The 17676-nt window shown below is 42.2% G+C and overlaps 1 protein-coding gene across 1 annotated transcript in view; it reads right to left on the bottom strand.

The window, feature by feature from the left end:
- Nucleotides 1-7824: 7824 nt before the first annotated feature.
- adamts6 (ADAM metallopeptidase with thrombospondin type 1 motif, 6) overlaps nt 7825-17676 on the bottom strand; it is a 57762-nt gene continuing 47910 nt past the window's right edge. The window contains exons 22-25 of the mRNA XM_030084773.1: nt 15739-15943; nt 15128-15304; nt 11249-11405; nt 7825-9167 (exon numbers count right to left, since the gene is read on the bottom strand). Coding sequence (XP_029940633.1) covers nt 9058-9167; nt 11249-11405; nt 15128-15304; nt 15739-15943 — 649 coding nt within the window. The 3' untranslated portion in view covers nt 7825-9057. The remainder of the gene's footprint in view (nt 9168-11248; nt 11406-15127; nt 15305-15738; nt 15944-17676) is intronic.

The following is a 17676-nucleotide window of genomic DNA, read 5'->3' as shown; positions in this document are numbered from 1 at the left end:
CGTAGACACACCGCTTCACCATTTTGTTTTTTGTTAGAGCTTGACGGAACGTGTTTATGTGATAACGGTTGCTATGATGTGTGATTGGACAATGAACGTTTGGGGGCGGGACTTTACAAGGGTTTGAATATTGGCTCATAATAACAGGTGAGTTTTATTCTTTTTTATTAGTTATCTGAGGATTAACAAAGTCAAAGGAGTTTTTTTTTATTACAATGGGAAACTCATATTGACCAGAATAAACCCAAACCTGAATGCCACAGGTCCAAACCAAACCAAACCAAACTAAACTAAACTAAACCAAACCAAATTACACTAAACAAAATTAAACTAAACCAAACTAAATTAAACTAAACTAAACTATACTAACTAAATACTAGTTTAAACAGTTAAGTATCCACAAAGCTGCCCTAGGAGCTAGAATGCTGTGGGAAGTACGGTGCACTGAGCCCTGTCCTCCTCTAATGTCTGAATGTTATTCCCTTTAGTCCGTTCATTGCTTTTCACCTGTTGTCCCCCCCTTCGAGGGGGAGTCTTCTCCAGTTTCAGTTGCTGACTCCACTATTACGAGGGCCTACGAACAAGCTCCGTCCGGACCGGGAGGACACTCCTGTCGGTCCTGCCCGTGGACTGGCTTCGGTTCTACTGCTGGGATCCGTGGTTCTTGTGCTGGACCGTCCAACTGACTGTACTCAACATTGTCTTAGGCTTTACTTCTTATTGTCTCATGCTAGCTGTTGCCAAAGCTGTCCGTCCCTGGGAGAGGGATCCCTCCATACTGTGGTTCTCCCCAAGATTTCTTCTTTTCCCACTGGGTTTTTGGAGTTTTTTCTTGCCGGATGTGAGGGTCGAAGGCAGTGGTTGCTTCGTTCTGTCTCGTTACTGTAAATATTGACATATTACCATTATGCTTATTCACTGTTTTTACTTTTACCGACCAATGTAACATCTTGAAGCCCTCTGAGGCAACTGTTGTTGTGATACTGGGCTATACAAAAATAAATTGATTGATTGATTGATTCTAATCAGTGTCTTCATCTGGAATACCTCACCTGCACTTGCTCAGTCCACGCCTAAAAGCCAGACAAGTCCGGCAAAAACAGATTTCTTTGGTTTTGCTCATCAGGTGGTGATGAGCAAAGCCAATGAAAGTCATTTTGCATGTCATTCTTGTTAAACCTCTTTTCCTGGATGTCTGCACCCTTGAGTCCATCCCACATTTTCTTGAACAGACTGAGCGAAATGAAACTGCATGGACCGTACACTGACTTTGTTTTTCGAGAGAGTTTGGAAAGCAGCTCTTTCACAAACAGTAACACTGAGCGTTTGTACTGCAGATTTCTCCGTTCCTTTGCAGGAGTTGCAGGAAGCCTTTCCATGTTGACTCTTACTGACAGATAGTTAAGAAAAAGTGATCCTTGCAGTCTTTCTCCACCTTTTGGGGTGTCTGAGAATGTTTCATTTGTAGGTCGAGTCGACAGAATTCTGAAAAATACAGTCTGATACTTTGCACAGCCTGTCCATTTGAGTGAATTTCTTGGATATCAGTATTACAGATGTGCTCTAAAAGCAGATCTGAAAACACTGACGTCTTCCCATTACTGTTCTTTCCATGATCTATGTGGATGTTCCAAAGGTTTCAAAAATTTAGAGCACTAGAAAATCTTCTTTGTGTCCTTACTCAGCCAAAACTGAGATAAGCATCTACTACTAAAACTGCTGAGTTCTCACTCCCTGAACAGATAAATATTTTCTCTCAATTTCATGCATCTCCACTGAGGGTGACTTTTCAGCAGTGGTGTGGCATGATTGATGTGATAGCTGAGAAAATTATGGAGGTGGAGATAAAAAAAAAAAGCCTATTGAAAAAGATTGTTCTGAGTCAATATTGAGCACAGCCTTTTTTTCAAATCTGCTCCCTTGGAAGTCAAAATGCTGCATGTTTTAAGCTTCCATACATGAGTCATTTTTAACGAAATCTATTTACATGAGCATGCAGTTCAACTTTATCCAGAATCTTAGTAAATGAAATCTCATGACTGCCGTAGGGAATCACTGAAATAGTTTATGCTTTGTGTTTTTGTCATTCATCACTCTCTTGATGTGTGCTGACCATAGCAGTTTGCTGAATTTTCTTGTTTTGTTTTCCATTATGCACTTTCTTATTAAATAAAAAGTCCTTCAGGAGAAACAAAAAGCTTCCAAATAGTCCAAACAGATAATCTGCAGTCAGAGCAGCCATGCCATTGGTTTGCTTGTTGCCACATGTCTCCTATTCCCATATCTAACTTGCCTTTTGGTCCCGTTCACTCAGTTGTCATGCGTCCATGCTTGATTTTAAGATTTTCCCTCAGGTGGAATGAAAGACATACATCAGGGTCTGCAGCACCGCCTGCACGTGGCAGCACGTGCCACCGGCAACTGCCACTTCCTACTTGGCAAAAGCATACAAATGCATTTCACTGTGACACTCTCTGATGTGACAGAGCACTTAGAGAACCATCCTGTGGAAATGTCAAGGTATAGCATCCATACACAGAGTAGCATGTTAGGTTCACAGCTGATAAGGGAAGTGCAGAGCTCCAGACGGTGGAGGGAAACACAGCTGAAGCATTTCTTGCCACATCTTTGAAGGTGTGAAGGAAAAAAAAAAAAAAAAACATCCTCCCATTGAATGGGGTGGCGTTTGCCCTCTCCTCTGTGGCTTTGATCTCATGCATGGCAGTTCGGTCTGTGCCTCAGCTGTGGGAAAGGAGCACCGAAGGCTTAACAGAACGGAGCCCAAACAGAGCTCAGCAGATAGCAGGTGCTGGAGCCGTGACCTTCCCATCCCAGGCCAGCATTCCTTCCTGTCAGACCCCCCTCGGTCCGCGCATGCACTGTCTCCCACCACACCATCTGGAGCTGGTTGTCCTGCGAGCACTGTGTTCAAATTGGAGAGTGTTTTAAACGCTTCAAGCACTCATCGCACACACTGTAGTACCACAGCGGCTTTGATTAAGCGCAGTGAATCCTCAGGGAGCTACTGTATGTTGATTGCCACTGTGCTAATCCTCACACCTCGTAGTTGGAGAATAAAAGATACAAACAGCTGCTGGACTGTAAGTCTGGAGCTGTGATATGTCCCCAGGACCGCAGCCAAAGGCAATGCCGCAGGTGTTTGGGGTTTAAAACTTCGACGAGAGGCTCATTATTAAGTTTGACACATTGCAGAGGGCTTCCTGAGGAATTTAGACACATTTTCGAGCTTGACCTCTCATCAGTCTTATCACTGGTGTATCTTTGCAAAGGCTTTGTTTTGTCGAGCAGCTTGTGAGCGATATTTTATCGCTGCTAAGCCCTGGCAATGGCTTCTCTCATTGTCAGTTGCTTTCTATTTGAAGTGAAGAATCCTGAAGAGGAGGAGAAATCTGTTCCTCATCCTCCGTACACCTCTTATCATAAACAGATTCTGAGCTTCCACTGCACAGGGAACTCACCCAGTCCCTTGTCCAGAGAGGCTAATATTATCCCTTCAACTAATAAAGAGGATAAAAAAGATCACAAAGCACTTTTTCACAGCTCTTGTTATAAACAGTTGTGATCGTGGAGTGAAAGCCTGATCTCGCTGGCGTCTCAAACTGCCATTACTCACCCAAATCTTGGTTTATTCCCACCTAAGTGCTGGTATTAATGGATTCTCCTGTAAAATACCATCAATCTGAATGACTTTTTTTAAAGACTTTTGTCAGTTTTGACCTTGAATTTTGCATGGCTTTAACAATAGGAGATCCATCTTCACTGTGATGACCTTCAGCAAGACGTAGAGCCTCGTCTGTTTCAGTGAATTGTTTCTTTAGTTTCGCAGCAGTGGAAACAGTTGCAGGGCTGAAGTCAACAGTAAAAACATGTCTTTAAACAACACAGAGTCTCACTTAGATTCACCAACTTCTAAGAAAACTGTCGGATGTATAAGTGAGGGGAGGTCTTTGTGTACATCGTGAGATGAGCTATTCATATCATCAGGAGGCTATCAATGGAGATGATAATGTCTGTGGCCTGAAGCAGTTAACAGGCATCGTCTTCATCCACAGCCAATAGAAGGACCCAAAAGAGCGTGAAAGACACTGGAGGAGCCACATGTGCAGCGACACCTGGGTTGGATTTAAAAGTTTAAAGCTCACAACCAAACCAGCAGTAGCATCTATCTCGCTTAGAATTATGTACAACAATTCATCTTGTTACAGGGACTTTACTCGGCTTGCTGCTGTACTGGTTTACTGCTTTGCAGCAGATTCACACACTGCAGAGTCCATTATAATCTAGTTGTGAGCTTTCTCTATTTTTCACAGACTTTTAAATTGCATCAATTGATTATGGGATCCTTTTTCTGGACTTTGCAGCTTATTTCCCCAGACAAGAAAGTTATTTTGAGATCCTCCCTCTTCTGCATAACAGAAAGTAATGTATTTTGGATTTTTGGGAAGCGTGTTTGCACTATAGGGGTCTGCCACTCTTGCTGTTTCTTCTTGTTTCTTCAATTACTGTGGATTGAAGCAGGATTCAGTGTGGAGAAGTCACAGGTTCATCACAGGGGAAACAGAGAAACAATTACATCTTACATTCACATCAAGCACTGATGAAAAGAGTAAATAAACAAAACAACGCCAAGAAGCATTCTGCAAAGGTATTCAGACTATTGTAGTTGTCCTACTTTCAGAGGTGACTCGGGTCTTAGAATCCACTAAAATGCTTGTACGTCAAAAGGTAAATCTTGTTTTCATTGTCTCTTCATGCGGCTGCCACGTGGCAGTGTGTACATGCACAGTACGCAGTGGATGGTTTTTGTCTTTCTCTGCCTCTGTGCTGAATGTACAGTGATCTATCGTCGACGTATGCGCGCATGTGTGTCTGTGCGTCGTCTTTCAAGTCGGCCACCTCAGAGTCGCGCGAGTTGTCGTCTGCAGACGCGCGCTATTTTTCACCCTGAACTCTGCACATTAGGACTAATGTAATCACAGACGCTCGCAGAAGGGCCCGGTGCACGAGGTAAAAGCCGAAAGAGACGTACAGGTATTCTGAACTGGTTGCTTTAAAACAAACAGGCCATCTGTCTCCCTCTGTAATTGGACACTGTGGATTAGGAGGAGACGGCAGTGTTTCCCGGCCAAGTGAGCCAGTTACTGTTTATTTAGAATTAATTACCAGGGAGAGTAAAGACCTCACAGCTCATTTATAGCGAATACAGACTCTTGAGGTCGGGATGAGAGGAGGGAGAGCGCCGTCGAAACACTCGCAGAGGAGCTAGGACAAATCGTCAAGGTGTTTGATGTTTATTATGCTTGAATCTCAGATGATGGTGATGCAGCTGGAGCGGTGGAGTTAGACAAGAACAAAAGCTCCTTTTCTAATTCGGTCACCCCAAACTGAAGCTGGGAGTGAATGGACTGGTAATGAGTATCCCTGGTGTGATGCCATTAGCTGTTCTCATGCCATGGATGCTTTCCAAATGTCGAATAAAGTTTATAACTCTCCTGTGTGACAGTCTGGGGCCGGCTACTTTTTTTGTCCTGGGAGCATGAAGAGAAACCTCAGAGAACCAAAAATCCTACAATCCATATGTAACATGGTTTTTAAAATGCTAAATCTGATGAATTGATTGATTTTGATATCTTTTCAAGTGAAGAATCGATCGCTTACACAGGGTCTCTTTAAAAGCTGCTCTTTTTATTGTATCTACTTAAAAAAATGTTGGTGAAGGGCCGTATCACTGCATTTTTTTCACTATGCTAAAATTCAGTTTGCATGCAGTGAAATAAATGTACAAGTGAAACAACGCAATAAATTAGCATATAATTTACATTTGAAAAAAAAAAATTAGTAACAGTGTACCAACATTAATACTGAATACAAAATATACGCAACTAATCACATGATGCTTTTCATTTCTTTTGCACTTTAGGTACAGGTATAAGCAATGTGACATTCAAACATCCAAGTTCACAGCAATGAGTACCAGTTTGATCGAGTTCACTTCTCTTTTGTAGAGGTTCCGTATTCGATCAGTAGACGAGTGAGTCCAAGCTGTCTGAGCGACTCGCATCATCCACCGTCCCCTCCCGAACCGCCTCATTCAAGGTAACCAATAAAAAAAATGTGTTCGACATTGTCATACTGAAGGTGGCTACAAAAAAGTAGCAGCAGCAAAATTAGAATTTCGTTGTTAACAGCTTCGATGAGTGAGATCCTCTCACATGACAACATTGTCTCTCCTCCTGTACTCCATAACAGGCTTTTTTTTTCTTTTTTTTTTCCGCCCTTTCACTGGCCTGGGTGAAGGGGATCGGACACGACCGGGCGAGCGTCCATTTTTTTGTTGGTTAAACAAACAACAACACGCGGTTAATAATGCTAATTCCCAGTGTGAGGTATAAACAGGTACAAACAAAACAATATCATGACCAGCATTTACCACCAGAGATTATTTGACACGTATATTAATTTCATATTGTTTGGATCCAGCCTCACTTTTTAAGCACACTGGAGAGGGTTTGAATGGAAGCACCCACTTGATAGCACCAGACAGCCTGGGAAGGCCGTAACCCTCGGAGCATAGCAGGAGGAAAAGAAGAGGTAAACACAGTACTCCATGGAAGTTTAAAAAAAAAAAAATACAAGAGGAGGAAAAGCACCATCAAGTTGGCTGGGATTTGTTCTTTTCACTCGGGGACAAAGAAGACGGGAGTAAAAGGGAAAGAGGACGAGAGGGTAACTTGATCGGGGGAGTAGTGTGGACCCCCGATTCTTAGTCTGGCAAGAAACAAAAAAGAAAGTGTGTATGTAAAACAGGAATGACTTAACATTTGAGGGGAAATGCTTCATCACTTCTTTTGTGAAAAAAAATCCCAGTAATCTTATGTCAAGATGGCATCTCAGCTCGGAAAACAATAGAAAACAGAAACAGTTTGCCTGGTTAAACTCATTTAACTAGTTCATTCTGGTTAGTTCAAGCTTGACTGAAACAGGATAACATTTAATATAGAGAGCAGATTTCCTTTTACCTGACAATCTTACTGAATGGTTATCTAAGTTTGGACACATTAAAAAAAGATCAATCATGAAACCAGCAGCTAAGAAGCTGCAACATCCGAAATGGGCTTTTTTTATGATCAGGCACTGATCATTTGGATCAGTATGTTTTTTTCTAAAGTTGAGAAAAGCTGCGTGATTTCATTCATTGTTTAAATTCATGCATGCAGAGTCATTTTCTGTCTTTTAAACTGCATGTTTCCCCATTTAAAGTTGACAATTTGATTGCAAACGTACAATCTCACACTGTCCTCTTGTTTGAAAGGAAGAAGCCTTATTTGTACATTACAAAGAGATTACAGATTACATGCACCTGCAGCCACACAGATTCCATGTTGCATGAAACAGCAGCATTATTTTGGTAAATAAGCTGAACAACCGTGACACATCAGCTGAGTAAGGAGAGTTCCTTCAAGAACACAGTGTAAGATTACAGTGAACATGTACAGATAACACTGTACAGGTGTTGTTTCATGTGACACTAAACAATGCACACCTCAGATGTACAGATTAAACAGATATGATTTAAAAGACTTCATCATCATGAAGCCTTGCCACAGTCTGATAAAAACACTTAACTTGCTGTAAGTTACTCTTTATCTTGTGAACATCCAGATCTCACTGAAACACAAACCGCGATCAGCTATTTTTTTTTTTTTCAGCTTTTAAAGAATGTAGCATGAACTTAACCAGAAAACTTGCAAAAATTTCAAAAACATCAACAGATCCAGGCAAGCTGTTTGTCTCGCTTTCAAGCTTTCGTGCTTATTCCACCTCTCGGGCCTTCATCTAAATGTTTCCACAATGAGTGAGTAAAGACCATTTCCCAAATGTTAAACACTTCCTGTAACTATCGAAGAGGATAAAACAAAAACGAGTGACTTCCACCTAACTCCTGATTACATCGAGTAGCGAGTAAGAAATAGTGACTGTGATTCCAATGAACCATCAATGCTCCTTCAAAACAAATCCTTCAATAGTGAACTGAAAGCTCCACAGCGGGATGTTAAGAAAAGGCCAGCTCGGTAACAGCTTTCCATGTGGCGCAGGCACCGTCTGATGATACACTTGGACTGAAGACGCTGGCTGAACTTTTGTTGGACTCTTATTAGCAACTAAGGCACCCATCTGGGGACAGAAACAAAACCCTCCCACTGCCACACGGTGTTTTCTGGTCCTGGGTTAACATCGCATATAATATATAAATCCTTACAGTTATATAAGGGTCTAAAGTATGTTACAGTATGTAATATTTTCATTCCAGCACAGAGACGGTGAATATGAATTCAATCACATTACATTCCCTTCCATGACAGTAGGCTACTATCGGACAAAAAAATATGATCAGAGGACAAATATCTCAGCTCTGCTTGGATTTGTACAATAAATATACAGTACACTGATGGGGTTTCTGCCTCGTATTTGAGCTGGGGGATTGGCAAAAAAGTATTTACATGGAAAAAAAGTGCACCGAAGCCGAAAGTCTACCTGCCAATAGCACCACTGCGGTCGTCCTCTAAAAGACGGGAGTGCGACGCTCCCGTCGCCCTTTTCTGAATCTCCGGGGTACATCCTCTTTGAGCGATGTGTCCAGCACTTTGGATTCATAAAACAACAAACATGGAGGAAGACTAACAATGATATCAATAATTATTATTATAATAAAAATAACATCACCAACAAATAATCTTCCGAGTTCCACTTCACAGAAGTGAAATTTTAAAACAAATAGAAAGTTTGTGTCAGCGCCGCGGGCTGAGCAGTGGTTTGGATTCCACCTTGATGGAGGGCAGGAGGATTATTGGGGTTGATAACAGGGAAATCCTTACATCTCTTTTCCCCCCTCATGCTTCTTTCTTCCTCTGGTCCATAGCTGGGGTTTTTTTCCTCGTCGTCTCAGTCTCCCTTGTCCTCTTGGTCTCACCCTCTCAGTGCCGTCCCCCTCCATCCTTCTTGCCTGGATTCGGCGTTTCTCTGATGCTCGGCGGGTCAGTGGCCTTGGCATGTCTTGCAGCACATCTGTCTGAAGTAGGCTCGGCTGCAGAACTTGAACTTCAGCACCAGCGGACAGTAAGCCACTTTATTTACATCTTTGCATTCTGGCGAGAGAAACAAAGACCGTGTTAAAAGACCGAAGCAACAGGCTGAACATCCTCCATCTCCCGATGAATAGGACTCTTCTCAACTGACTCATTCAAAACCCGACAAAGAGACAGGAGAAACTGAATCACCAGCAGTAAGATGAAGTAATAAATACACAAACTGACAAAATAAATTCAACTATTTCAAACTCTATTAGCTGATTGATATTACAGATACCAGCATATATTATGGACAGAATAAAATCCCCTCTAAACAAATGAATGTGATATTGGCTATGCTGTAATTGTGATAGTCCTATAAGAAATATAGTGCAAATGTGTGCACAGAGTACACATCTGAGAAATACAATTAGTTTTCATCTGCCTTATTTAGTCCGGCATTAAACCTTCAGATAGAGTTAAAGCTTGTTATTGTTTAAAAAAAGATTAATTGTGGACGATACTCATACTTCGAGTTTAAAACAGCGGACTATGAGCCAGTGTCGCACATGGAAAAACCGTTTCGTATTTAATCACTCAGCAGTTTTAAAGCAACATTTGTCATCAGGAGTTATATTCTGACCTCCTGATACAGGCTAAACATTTTGTTCTGTTCAAGCTCTGGTTTAGGTTATACTCAACTACTGTACAAAACGTTTGGTGTTCAGTTGATAAATGATGCACGATGCTGAACAAGGCTTACATAAGCAGTCTTTCACTGCGATAAGAACAAAATGTAGTCAGCAAATACGTGAACGAAGAAACGCTGTAATCCACACAAGATCCTCAAATAAGATATGATAAAATGTGATGCTAACATCTTTTACACCCATTTAAGATAGAATAGACATTACCGTTTAAAGGACACTTTACACAGGGACAGAGACAAAGGGCAAACACAAAGAAACACAGAATCATTCAAACAGGCCGACAGTGAATGTAGAGATGCTAATTATCATAACAAGAGGGAAAAAAAACCTTCTGCTGCACAGAAAAGCCCATCATTCAGCATATTTAGATGACAAAAATGCTTGGGAGGGAACAATGCAAAACCACGGCACTACCTCGTCATCCTATATGACAATTTCAAGTCGTTGCGGAGTGATTGATGTTATGAATGCATTTCCTAACTCATCAAATCCTTTTCAAACCATCAGGATAAAACAAATGCCGAGATTCACTCAAAGCCCATTTTTTTAAAAACTTGAGATTGTTTAGAAAGTCCTAAATGATTATAAGGCTCCTTTCAAGTTGTCAAACAAACTGGCTTTTACGAAAATAATTAGGTATTTTTGGGCGGCGAGAGATAAACTTGGAGAAGCGCAAACTGCAGTCAACCTGCTGCATGAGGGCTGGTGTGTCTCCTGCGGGGCTCAACCCAATAAAACTCTGTAACTATACTTGGATGCAGAGCTTAGACTGAGGCAGATCCTGGCCTCGTTCACTGGGCTGACTGCCATCCCCACGAACCATGCTCACTTAAACACAAGCGCACGCACGCACGCACACACACACACACACACACACTCTCCTTTCTGGATGCTGGACAGCCAGCGCTCTAAATGCCTTATCACGATCAGAGTGTCTTCCCTTATTAGGCTTTGGCCCCTGCCTCCGCAGAGCCAAATGAAACGAGACATTGCCTCACTGCTGTCCGTAAAGGAACAATTAGCCTACAGCTAATCCCATTAGCCAGCCTGTAAACGCTGCTCACGTTTTCCATTCAGGCTAATCGAAAGGCCCTTCTCTATGCATCTGAATAGCCATCCATCATTGGTAAGTGTATATGGAGGGTTGAGCTGTTTCGCTTTGACCAGGAGCCAACCTCACTGGAAAGATTAATGTAGCTGGCAAAGTGTAGAGGAGTGTGTCATCCAAGTGTGTTTAGGTCATAGAAGAACAGTGAGGATAAAGATAAAGACAGTTTATAAGCTTTTCAATTGGGGCTTTGTGTGAAAAGCGGCGCACAAGTAGCGCGGTGGTGGATTCACATAAAACCATCTGTCTGTGGATTCCAGGCCGCCGGAGCACCTCGGGCAGCTGCTCGCACAAACGGGTCGAGTCACATGTTTCCGCATTTTCGCATTTCGTCATCTCACCGTCAGCGTTGGAGATCGGGGTGGCGTCGCACTTGCTCTCGCACTGCTGCATGGAAGCCGGTCGGAGGGACTCCGGGCAGTCGTGCGACGGCTGCCCCGTGTAGGACAGACACTGCACCGTCCTCATCTGCTGGCCGAGGCCGCACTGTGCCGAACACTGTCACAGGGAGAGGAAAGAGAAAAAAAAAAACACCAGGGGAAAACTGATTATGTGTGTAGGACAGGACCATATTTAGGAAATGGATTTCACAAGGTAAATGGCCAATCCCTCCTCTGTGACCATGAGCGTTCTGCTGGGGGAGTGTGTGCACGCTCTGGAGTAATCCCCACGCGTGCACGCCACGGCTTGATCCAATCATCAAGGCACGGAGGCAGCAGGCAGACGGTCAAGCCAGAGTCACCTTCCCCGATCTGATTCAGTTGGCTGACTCCGTGCATTTTATCCTCCGTTTTATGTCTTTTATGAATGTTTTATTCCCCTCGCTGCCCATATTTATTCCCTGTTAAGCACTTTTACACATGCTCGCTCGCTGTAGGAATAGAGTGTAGGCAACTGACGCTTTTGGCTTTATAAAGTAGCATTCACGTATAACACTGTGCTTATAATTGAATTTTTAGAATTTAGTTGTAATTTGCATCACTGATAATGAAAAAAAGCTGCAAAAATCCTTACTATTGAAAGCTACTATAACTTGCAACATGACACCATGCACAATCAGCTCTTATGAATACAAGCTGATGGTAATTCAACTCTAATGCATCCAGTGGAAATGACTGTTCTGTATACTGCTAATACTAACAGTCAGCTTGGTTAGCAGGCCAGAGAGAGACAGCGGCTCTGCCTCTCTCCAACTCTTTTCATGTCCAATAGCAGTAATGAGTGACGAGCCCACTGACACTTCAGTAATTGAAACTACATTACTAATTTTATAATATTAGTCAGTGACTAATGCATAACAGCCAGAGCTGTAGCGATATACCAGCTGTTGGAGTGCTCCACGTTTTGGAGGGAAGGGCAGGAGTTTTCTGGGATCTGCTCTCTAATCTTTGGACAATCCACCAAGTCTGCTGGTAAATGTCTCTGCGTCCTAATAAAAACAACCTGAGGATACCTCCTGTAGCATATGGTCCATATTGAACTCATTTTCTCAACAAGAAAAGAAGCAAACTAATAAAGTGTTTGTTGACACGTGAAAGGTTTTTGCCTTACCAAGCCCAGAACGCGCTCCTGCCTTTGTCTGACTAACTTCTATCAGTGTGCCAGTTGTAATAAAAAGTCGGACTGGTCCAATGGGGTGGCCATTAAACTCTTTCGCAGGAGAACGAAAGAGCAAAAAACAAAAGAAAGACTAATAAAAAAGAATGTTTGTGGGTGCCAACTGACTTTGGGCAAAACACAAGCCTGGAATAAAGCAGATATCTGGGTAATGGATCTGACATTGGAAACTTTGAGAAATAACACACCTGTCTGCCATCACTCTGTGTGTGTGTGTGCGCATGCATGTGTGTGTGTCCATGCACAAGTGCATGATGTGAACACAGCTACCCCCACCCACCTTTCTGTCACCTTCAATGATTCTCTCAGATCACTGAGCCTGCATGTCATCCCTTCCAAATTAGAGGGTCTTTATTAGGACCCACTGCCGGCCATGACAGACGGCGTACGTCAGTGCTGCAACTTAAATGTGATTTGAACTGGTGACCTTTTGGCCCGGGAGGACCATGGGCTCAGTAAGCTGGCAACAATCTCCTCTTTCTGACGGTTTTGAGGGCCTGGCGAGCCGCGGCGGTCCGGAGCGGAGAGGGCAAAGCTCCTAATTACAGCCCGTAAGCAGAGATGGAGGGAGAGGACGAGGAAAGCGGTGTGTAAGAGCAGAGTCCAGCTGCTGATCTACAGGGCATTAGCCTTGGCTTGGCGTGTTGACGGTTTGTTCTATTTAATGGGATCACACTGTGATGATTAGCTTGGTCTGCTTTGTTTATGGGTCTTATTGGCACTGACTGAACTTCGACGGAGAGAGACGCTGATGCTCGGGCTCGTGAAAGCTCTGGTGTCGGTGAGAACGACTAAAAAAAACTGAACTCATTACGCCGACTTATTTCACCAACTCTATCGAATGGCTAAAAAAAAAAAAAACACTCCTGGAAAAATGTATGATCTCCCTTGATCGTCCGTCCCAGTATGGTGCAAATTTATAGCCCCGGTCCATTTCTCCCATGGTGTTTATACAGTCTTCTCATCCATCTGCACTTGTAAAGCTCTTGGTGGTGTTACTCCGCATAATGTCTCAAAACACTATATCAAAGGCCAGAGACAGACCTTCACAGCTGTTTGGAGCAATACTTTGTAGTTGTTAGTATTGACTTGTAGCAGTACATTTTCTTTGATTTTTTTTTTTCATACATATACAAAGTTATGAGGTTTTATTGAATCAAAAAGAGTCTGCATAATGCTGAGAGTGCTCTAACTTGTTACAGCTGGACAAATCACTCTTCTCAAACTAATCAATTGATCGAAACATGTAATTTTAACTTATATTACCAAAGAATAAACTTTTTTACCAAACATTAATTCAATTTCAAAAAAGAAAGGAAGTTCATTATTAAAGACTGTACAGCTTTTTTTTAATGTATTTTGTTTGCAACAGTATAACATGTTTACACTTGCGTGGAAAAAAAAGTATTATACTTATGTGGCTTTGTTGCAGGGAATTTTATTATAACTCATAATCATTGCTAAAAAAAAACAAAAACCAAATATTAGAAGAAATTAGGGTAAATTAGGAAATAGAGGAAGAAGATTAAAAAAAAGTATGGAAAACAAATGCTGCTCTAGCTGCTCTTGCGTAACACATAGGTAGTATCTAAATGAAGTGTGTCTCAATGAAGGCACCATAAATAGATTAAAAAAAGAAAAAAACAAGGCCTTGCAAAGACTTTCTTATATTACTTTCTTTAAATACATTTTGGTGGATAATAGATATTTGTCACTCGGGGCTTGCGGACGGTAAAAAGTGAAAAGTAAGTGGTTTTTAAATTAGATAAGAGCCACATTGGCAGAGTGACATTAGGTGAACAGAAGTGGACGTTCAATCAAGAATTCATAATTCATCGCCGTAATTACTACCAATGCACAGTTCAATCCATCAGTAATGAGTTTGATATGCATGACTCGTCACTTATGTCCTGTGACCGTATTGCTTTTGCGACGAACACTCAAAGCAAAGAGAAATCTGAACCGCCCGACTTCTGATCTTTGACTTCTAACCTAAACAAGACAGATAAAACCGTGACATCATCTCGGCACACAGCCTTCTAAACATCTGACCGCACTGTTTAAACGTCCGCTTTTACATTAAATTATTAGTAAATACGGCAAAATAACAAGTCATGCTTTTTGCGTATACGAGAATCTCTGACGCACGATTTTCTGGCGCCCTCTCCCCAACGTGAGTCAGCTGTGTATCGCAGTTTTTCCTGAGCTCGGTAAGTCATGTCGGGGTAAGCCCAGGAATGCTAAGTCCTTGGTCTTCCTCAAAGTCATGTTCCTGGAAGCGACAGAGAGGCCCGCTCCGACGCAGAGATAAACTTCAAACAGCCTTGGGGGGATACGACTGCCACCGATCATACGCCCCGGGCCTGCTGGAGCACTTGGACTCGCAAATACAAACACAATGTCTACGGACACGCGCGTCACAGGCCTGCTTGGATTCCCCCCCTGCACGTCATCCAGCGGTAATTTATACCAAGCACTCACGTTCACATGGAATCAATCAGCGCGTTTTGTCTTTTAAATATTTAAACCATCTTTTCAAACCGGCCAGTTGTTGCTTGGGAGGCTAAAATATATATTCCAGAAGGTATGAGGCGTAATCTTACCTGTCCCCATTCACCAGGGATCCAGCGAGGGGGAGGACAACGGCCCAGGCTGCAGCGGATTCGAACCGGAGGTTTGTTGTCGCTCGGGCAGTGGGAGGGCGGGAAGGTCTTGGTCAAATCGCTGCTCTTGCACAGGACAGTGCGGTGCTTGAGGCCAGGGCCACATTTAGGTATGCACTAAACAGAAAAGGAGAAGACATCGCCAACAATGAAGACTCTGACTGATTGAAAATGCAGCTGCAAGATTATTGAACTATAAAAGCAATACTGTTTGACAAGGCTTACAATTTAAGCCACTTTCTTATTTGAGCTGCTTTAGGTTTAGACTGTTGAGTTTGTTTACACTTTGAATTCTATTGTCCATCTATACGGTCTTCATTCTGTCCTCTATTTTTGTTTGTTTTTATTTTACTGATCTTTTCTCTCTTCACTATCCATCAAAGTCTGATTCTGTTGGTTTCTTCCATTCCTGTAACATTTACGGTGATTCCTTTTCAATATTTCATTTTAATGTTCATGGCTGTGACTTGAGCTAAGTTGTCACTGGTCCGATATGAATAAAACCAACTTGAACGGAGTTAAATAAAGTCATTTCTGGTGATCACTTTTACCTCGGACCAATCCAGAGTGACCCACTTGGGCGGGCAGGACTGATTGTTGCAGGACTCTCTCTCAATCGGTCGGTGAGTCAGACAGTGAGAATCCTCCAGCGTCTCCTCCTCGGCTGGGCCGATCTTCCTGATACAAAGGACCGTCCTTGTCCTTATCCCGCCGTCACACGTCTTCCCACATTCAGACCAGTCACCAATAAACCACCTAAAAAAAAGAAAGAAACCGCAGCTCTGTTGTAAAACTTGTCAGTGAGGCAGAAAACAATTGTAAAACTTCCTTCAAAGCCAAAAGTTGCTGAAGACAGCATTGCTTCAACCTCATAATCCCCTTTGTTTTCATCTAATTTGACAGCTACTAAATTAAACTACAACCACTTGCTTTGGTTGAATCTGTCTGCCAAACACTGAGGTCACAGCTGATATTAATGTCTCTTCAGACTCTTATAATAGATATCGTGAAGAAGCCCAAGAAATCTAATACGAGGCTGGAAGTACACACTCTGAGGTCATTTTGCATCAACTAACATATGACAAACATGAGCTCATTAAAACCTTTAACTATTAGATCTAATCACCCTCACTCTGCAGGCAATGCCTAAAAGGTACGGAGCATCAGATCACAGATGGTCAAAATTTTGCAGAATTACAATTAATTCACACAAAATCAAGAGCAATATTCTTCAGTTTTTGATAATTTCACTCAGAAAATAGCATGTAGTTCTTTGGATCCCAATATTTCTGAATTCTTTGGCACTAATTCTGGGGTGACGCAAATGATGCTAGAAAATATCTCAATTTGAAATATTTAAGGTCTTTCACATTAACCTGGTGGGTATTTTGATGAGTGTCCATTTATGTGCAAGGTCATGACAGACTGAGCGCGAAACAATCCAACCCCTTGTATGCAGACCCGAAAGTTAATATCATAAAACTACACCGACAACAGGCCTCTAAACACATCCAGCCTGTGAGATATTACATCATGTGCAGGAATGTATACACAATTAACGACGTGTTCAAACATCTGTGTTAGCTTTCATTACCCCGAGCCCATAAAACCCCGGCTGTTCTAAAACAATCGTGTTTACACGGTCTCCTTCGGTCGGCCCGTCCTGACGCAGCAGACGGGGCTGCTCGCCCTCCTGACAGACACGGCCGCCACGTGCACGCCGCAACTCGCACATGTGCTGCCGCGGCCTTCAAGTGCTAATCAAAACAAAGTCTGGATCCGCTGCATCCAGATGTGATTATAAAAAAAACCTGATAGTACGAATATATGAAAACAAATTGCCGTCCATACAGTAGATTTACAACATGATTGGACTTTTGGCAGAAAGTCACCAGAACTCAACCTTGTGCACAAACAACTGTTGGTCAGTCAGAAATGAATTAACTTGAGGCACTTAATCCCTTTTTTTTTTTTTTAGATGAATTCCAGACGAGGTCAAAGACACTCAGCCACCAAAGACAAGTTCATATTCCACCTTTGTGTGTGTGTGTGTGTGTGTGTGTGTGTGTGTGTGTGTGTGTGTGTGTGTGTACGCTGCCCCTAGAGGATCGACCAGGATGCCAAAACAATCACATACAGGTGGCCGCTTGCTGAGCTCTTATTTTTGGCAAGAAGCAAAAAATTGGAAATAGTTAACATATGAAGTTATAAATCACTGCGCTTTTGTTTTATTATTTTTGTCAAAACACATTTTACTACCAGGCCTCAGTGATGGTGTATTAATATCACAAGTCAGTCTCCGTTTTATGGCTTTTTTTTTTTTTTTTCTTTTGAAAACAAAAAAAAAATTAGTCAATATTTTTATATTAACAGCCAGAGTTGAGCAGTTGTTGGAGAATAACTCGTCACTTACAGCACGGCGTTCGGTATCGACTCTCACCAATTACTTTGGTGAAATTATAAAAAATACAGTTATAATTACCAGCTTT

The sequence above is a fragment of the Salarias fasciatus genome (assembly GCF_902148845.1).
Source record: "Salarias fasciatus chromosome 7 unlocalized genomic scaffold, fSalaFa1.1 super_scaffold_4, whole genome shotgun sequence".
Taxonomy (NCBI): domain Eukaryota; kingdom Metazoa; phylum Chordata; class Actinopteri; order Blenniiformes; family Blenniidae; genus Salarias; species Salarias fasciatus.
This window is presented reverse-complemented; position numbering and strand designations above follow the sequence as displayed.